Consider the following 7,046-nt stretch of genomic DNA (forward strand, 5'->3'; position numbering starts at 1 on the left):
CAAAAGGATCAAATTCAACAGAAACTAAGTTATTGGTGGTTAGACGACGAACAGAAATAAGGTTTTTGATTAAGTTGGGTGAAAACAAGACATTGTTAAGTTTAAGTGGTGGATAGGGAGGGGGAAGGACCTGGTTGCCTTGTGCCAAAACAGGGATAGTCATGCCATTACCAACAATTATATTTTTATTAGTGCACCTATTAAAATTAGACGGGGAGTATATACCATGCTCCTTAGCCGAGTGAGACGTAGCTCCTGTATCCATCACCCCATGGTCCGACTGATTGAGTGCCATGGAGTAGAGGGCCTGTTCGATGTCGGTGGGAGAATAACTGGTTTGATGCGCTTAATCCGGTCTAGGGCCCAAGATGCCTTGAGAGGATGGAGGATTGGGTCATGACGGGTACGGACAGGGGGGTTGGGCCGAGTTGTTGGAGTTGAGTAGATTGGCCCACTGGGAGGCGATTCAATTACTCGGGAAAACAATGTATGGATGGGTCGGGGTTTGTTGCTGGTTGGAGTACCGGTTGGAGCCACGACCCGAGTAGGACTTGCCGCGGCCGCGGCCATGTCCGCCGCGACTCTGACCACACCCCCTGTCGAACGGGTGAAAGAAACTAGGTTGCTGTTGGGAGGCACCGTTGGACGAGGTGGCGGTGGTTGTGGCGAGAGAAGTGGCGGCAGCCTGAGAACCCCGAGTGGCCTGCCATTTCTTCTTTTGTTCCTCCATGTTCAACCGTGACCGAACCTCGTTGAAATTCGGTAAAGGGTCTCGGTTTTGAAGCACTATGGAGATGCTATCGTATTGTTCAGTAAGACCAGTGAGAATTTTGATGACCAACATCCGGTCATCAACCGGAGACCCGACACTCTTGAGTTGTTCGGCTAGGTGCTTCGCATGCTGACAATAATCGGCCATGTTGGAGAAGTTCTCGAGAGACAGATTAGCAAATTCTTGGCCGAGGAAGATGGCACGAGTATTTTTGTTGTCATTAAATTCACTTTCAACTACGAACCAAGCGGCATGAGTGGTCTGACCCGGTTGCAAGATTATGTGTAGAAGAGGCGCAGAGACGGTGGCGTATATCCACCGGAGAACCACAGCGTCCAGTTGGTTCCATAAGTTATCAGCCGCACGGACGGCGGCCTCGGCTTTGGCGGCGGCAGCCTCATCAGATGATTCGGCAGTAGGTTTGGGAACGGGTTGTTTGGGAGATAAGTGATCGAGCACTTCATATATTTGACAGTGCACCTTGAAGAGGGTTTTCCAGGTGGTATAATGTGTTGAGTCTTTTTCCAAGATAATGAGAACATGCGTTTTGATGTTAGAAACGATAAGGGCAGGGTGAAGTTTGGACTCCATAAGTAGAGAAGAGAAGAAGAAGAAGCAGGAGGGAGGAGCCGATGGCAGATTAGAGGCAGCCGGTGACGAAAATAGGGTTTAGGGGGAGGGGGATCCAAAAAAGCTTGATAGCATGAAAGAGGTTTACTCAACTTGATCCTTCTCATTGATCTCTTGATAATTTATACTACAAAGTAAATACAAACTAGATCTCCTATAAAGATGGAGATATCTATACAATAATAATTAAATCAATTGCCTAAATATACAAGATACTATTATTGACTGTTATTATTCCGGCGATATTGTGGAGAGACACAGAGACAGAATTGAAGTGAATTAGAGGGGTGGTGATTCTCAACGAGATATGTGATCAGTATTTATACTCGTATATGATCGATAAGTGATAAACATGATCGGCTTGAAATTCGCGGTGATCGGTTTTACATAAGGAGCATGTTATACGATTTGAGTTGAAAGTTGTTACGGATTGGAGATAAGATGTAAACGGGTCGAAACAGACGGGTTTTGGGGTTCCTATGTTGCCGGATAATTCGCCGAAACCGCCGGACAAGTTCGACGGAATATTAAGCGGGTGTCTTTTTTTTTTTTGAAAGTTTATGGCACAAATGGTCCCTAAGGTCTTAACAGTTTTTTAAAAAAGGTTTACACCTTACGCTATATCCATCCACAACTTTCTCCAATCCAACATTTTAATAAAAACTAATTTCTCTCTCTTCCACCTACACAACCCAACCCAACCTACCCCAACCTTCTACTCACATTCACAACCCAACCTTTAAAACATTTTTTATTAAATATATATATAGAGTAAGGTTAACATACAAAAAGCCTTATCATACATCACGTAGGAGACAATGGTAACCGTTGGATCAGGGGTATAATCACGCATGGGACCACGTAATCACGCATGGGACCACATAATCACGCATGGGACTATAATCACGCACGTTCTATGATAATAACGCACGTTATATTTTTTGTCATGTATGTTAATGTAGGTTAAGCCTTGAAGTACATTATACTTTCTCTCTCTATATATATATATATATATATATATATATATATATATATATATGCTTATTATTTACCCACAAATGTGTTAAAAATAATTACAATTAATATTTTCATTTGGAAAGCAATTTGTTTTAAAAGCAAAACAAATAAAAACAATATAAGTAATCTTTTAATGAAGAAAACACATACATTCATCAAACATAGTTAATAAAAATGACAAACAAGCTACAACGATCACATGGAATGTAAAATTATAGGTACATAAAATATCAACTACATAATAATTCGTCAACTGCAAATTTATCCCATATATGCTCAATCAGATTGATTTTTAGAGCATTATGAGCTTCTCTATTACGAAGTTGTGCCCTATTGGTCATATAATATAATTTGATAGAGACGCAATTCGTTCGGTAGAGATTTGAAATGGTAGCTCATCATCTTCGGTAGATGTTGCATGTCTCCGGTTTGTGGGTCTGTCACTTAAAAATTCAGATGGATCATAATAGTACTAGTACATGTGGAAAACAAAGATAATGCATTTTTTATAAAATAAATTAATTAAAATATATATATTTTTTAAGGAACTTAGTTTTGGATAAAATTTATATCCATATATTCACAAAAAAAAAGTTAAACAACATTGTGTTTTCAAATTTTTTTAATAATTAAATATTAAAAAGTTATTAAAGAAAATCATGTTTTAGGTAGAATTAATTGTTATAAAACAAAAATTGAAAACATAATTATAAAACTAACTATTCAGTAGCCAACATGAGGCATATTCAAAATATTAAAAAAATCCCCAACCAAAGTTGATATCATAACCTGGAGGTGAGTTTTAATTGAATTTTTAACTTTTTTTTTCACTTTTTGGCCGACCAACTAAGCTTTTGGTCACCAATGGTTGTAGCATTAGGAGCTTGTAATGGTAGTTTTTGTCCCTAAGGGGGTGGCGGTGGTCATCACTCATCAATCACAACACCCAATCAAGTTCCGCCATGTCATCAACCATTTTTTCCATCACTCACATCCTTTTTTAGTGGTAATGATCATCACTTACAACACATAACAATAAACCCTCACACCCCCTCACATCCATTTATCACTCACACCCGTCACTCGTTGATTTTAATACGCTAACCTTCCATCACTTGTTGTAAATGCATGTGGCGGTGGTCTTGAAACTTCTCCACGCGTGATATTTGTTTTATCACGGAGTATAACGTAACCACCCCCACTGCCCTAAGTTTTATAATTTATCAATTTTTATTTATTACTTTTATAAACTTTACTAAAAAATATAACCTTTTTTATAAACTTTTATAAATATTTTTATTTAATATAACCTTTAGACTATTTATTTTTTATAATAAATTTTATTAAAACTGGATAAAAAAATTGATATGCAAAGTTATAAAAAAAATAATATAAGTAACGCAAAATGTTTTGTAATTGAAAAAGTCAGATGTTGCAGAATACTCTACCCTTTCCCAGCAACACTGTAGGTACGTATTTTCTTATTTACCCTCATTTCCACTCTATTTAACATTCTGGCAACATCTGTCCATCCCTCTCACGCCTTTGAAGTTACAAATTCAGCTGTCAATATCTCAGCCGCTGTTTCTGTTCAGAGCCATCGTCGCTGCAGCTCCTTTTCATACTCATTACCAGGTTCGCATGTTCAACCCATTTTAACTATAACCTATCAATTTCACACCACAAAATGTTTCTGAGGTCGTTTTTCTAAATCAACGAGACAAGAACCCGAGATTATAAACCCGGTTACAATACTTTTGATATCTTAAAGAAAAGTACATCCTTTTTAACAGAGTTTTGTTTTTTTTTGTTTTTTTTTTTTTTTTTTTTTTTTTTTTTAACAAATTGCTTCAAAAGATCGATTTCATATAGAGTGTAGGTGTTCGTTTGTATAAGTTACCTTCTCATTCCTTTGTAATCCAATAATTTTTCAATCTTTTTTACTTTATGAACAGAAACATGACAACAACAATTTCCAAGTTTGCTCACTTACAAATCCCACTTGAAGATGTTGTAAAGGCCACCAACAACTTTCATCATGATAACATCATCGGACGCGGTGGATTGGGACTTGTATACAAAGGACAACTCCAGCGGTCCGGGGAGTTGATCACCATTTCTGCGCTGAGGTTAGATCGCAAGCATGGTGGAGGAGTCGTTGAGTTCTGGACGGAAGTTTCAATGCTTTCTAATCTCAAGCATCCAAATATAGTCTCTATTGTCGGATTTTGTGATGAAAAGCATGAGAAGATCATTGTGACCACGTATGAGGCCAAAAATGGAAGTCTCAAGGAGCATCTGAACAGCCCGAACCTCACGTGGACGCAAAGATTGAAGATATGTGTAGGCGTGGCTCGTGCGTTGAGTTACGTCCATTATGACGAGGGACGTGGCTATGGTGTTATACATCTTAACATCAATAGCTCGACAATTTTATTAAACGAGAACTGGGAACCCAAGTTATCCGGTTTTAAAGTTTCCATCAAACAATCGCTTAACCGAATGAACCAGGTCGTCCTTTCTGAACCTATTGGCACAATAGGGTATGTGGACCCGGAAATTGAAAAGACCAAAGGTGTGACCTACAAGTCGGACATCTACTCATTCGGTGTCGTCTTATTCGAAATATTGTGCGGGAGGAAAGCATTTGTTCCGAACGATGCTAACAGGTTACTAGCTCCATTGGCCATATATCAGTATGAAAAAAAAATGCTTAAGGAGATAATCCATCCTGCTCTATGGAATCAAATGTCCCCGCGTTCACTCGAAATATACTCAAAAGTAGCATATTCTTGCATAAATGGGGAGCGAACAAACCGTATGGATACAAGCAATATTGTCAACGAACTTGAGAAAGCACTGGAATCTGATCAGGATTTTCAACTTAAACATTTAAATCTTGTAAGACCCTTTTTCTTTTACTTTTGCTTTGAAGTTATTACTTTATTTCCCGTTTAAATTAATTTGCAGTTAAGTGTCATAGGGTAAGGATAGTGTAAAAAGGGTCTAAAGTGTGAGAAGTGTATTATAACACTATATATAATACTATATAACACCATATAAACACCGTATAACAATATGTAACACCATATAATACCATATAACACTATGTACGACTATATATCATTATATAACAAATATAACACCATAGGTTGTCTGATAGCATGTCTATGATAGATGTATAGTGTTATATTTGTTATATAATGATATATAGTGTTACATAGTGTTATATGGTATTATATATTGTAACATATTGTTATACGGTGTTTATATGGTGTTATATAGTATTGTATATAGTGTTATAATACACTTCTCACACTTTGAGCACTTTTTACAGGATCCTCTACCAAGTGTCATATAACATTTGTTAAATAAAAATCATATTTTTAATTACAGCTAATATAATTTATTATAGTTACAATTTATTTATGCGTACAATTTTTCTTTTGATTCTTTCTCTAAACAACACCACATGATTGTCTTCTTCACACGCCTCACTCAGAACCATGATCGGTTCACACAGATACCACTACTCTTATTTCTTTCCTTGAACTTTCATAACCGCTATCCTTCTCGTTCTCTCTAATCTCATGATCCGTGGTCGACTTGTCCCGTACCGACCCGAAAATCAAGATTAACCAACTAGGAGTGTTAATCGTGGTCGAGGCAGGGGCTGGGAAGGTCACAAGATGGCCGACAATCATTTGACAAGTCTTTGATTGAATTTTTACTAGTGTCACCAAATGGGTCACTTTCAATACGAGTGCCCAAATGGTGACAATTCTGTTAGTTTATACCGATAATGAGGAAAGTGAAGAGCTTTTGTTAATGGCATGGCGTCGGTGGACCACGGAAGCCCAAAAAGGAATGTATTTGGTATCTCGACTTAGCCTGCTCAAACCATATGTCAGGATTCAAAGAAGGGTTTATTAGCATTGATGAGACCTATAAGCACCATGTCAAGCTGTGTAATGAGTTGAGACTCAATGGAATTGGAGATGTTCCCCTTGTTATAGACTTATAGACGGCTGTACTCAAGTCATTTCTAATGTTTATTACATTCCTTAGTTGACATCAAATTTGATTAGTGTGGGTCAGTTACAACTTACAACATAAATCTACCACAAACTTAATTACATTTTAGTATATTAATACCCTGCAATCTGATTAGATAACAGGTGCAATTTAAGTTAGGTAACAGGCGCTATTTATACAAACAAAAGAGAGTAAAAAATACCAAGTGCTCAATCCTATAATATTTGTAGTTTACAGTAACAACTATTACTACTTGCTTACTAACCTCAAATCAGTGGCGAACCCAGGAATTATTTGTTGGGGGTGCGGATGAATGGTTCAATCATATTTTCTGGGGTACGGTCGGGGTTTTGCCTAAAAAAAATACTAAATCTTTTTCAAGGGTGCGCCCGCCCACCCTGTAGTTCACCTGGGTCTGCCCCTGCCTCAGATCACAAGTTTTATTTACGCATACATGGCTTGGCTACAACATAAAACTCTACGTACGTTTAATTTTGGCAATTCCATTTGATTAATTTTTTTTTAATTGCAAATTTTTCCTTTTCATTAATTTTATTTTGAATGGCTCAGCGGAACACACCTTTAACGAAAA

At 37.5% G+C, this 7,046-nt stretch overlaps 2 protein-coding genes across 2 annotated transcripts; one reads left to right on the plus strand and one right to left on the minus strand.

The window, feature by feature from the left end:
- Window positions 1–466: 466 nt before the first annotated feature.
- On the minus strand, window positions 467–1,363 carry LOC110889007. The gene has a single exon (XM_022136498.1). The coding sequence runs from the start codon at window positions 1,361–1,363 to the stop codon at window positions 467–469; it is 897 nt and encodes a 298-aa protein (XP_021992190.1).
- Window positions 1,364–3,948: 2,585 nt separating this feature from the next.
- LOC110891478 (receptor-like protein kinase HERK 1) lies at window positions 3,949–5,477 on the plus strand. The gene is made up of 2 exons (XM_022139178.2): window positions 3,949–4,054; window positions 4,375–5,477. The coding sequence occupies exon 2, from the start codon at window positions 4,379–4,381 to the stop codon at window positions 5,375–5,377; it is 999 nt and encodes a 332-aa protein (XP_021994870.1). The 5' UTR covers window positions 3,949–4,054; window positions 4,375–4,378; the 3' UTR covers window positions 5,378–5,477.
- Window positions 5,478–7,046: the final 1,569 nt, after the last annotated feature.

The sequence above is a fragment of the Helianthus annuus genome, chromosome 11 (assembly GCF_002127325.2).
Source record: "Helianthus annuus cultivar XRQ/B chromosome 11, HanXRQr2.0-SUNRISE, whole genome shotgun sequence".
NCBI lineage: Eukaryota > Viridiplantae > Streptophyta > Magnoliopsida > Asterales > Asteraceae > Helianthus > Helianthus annuus.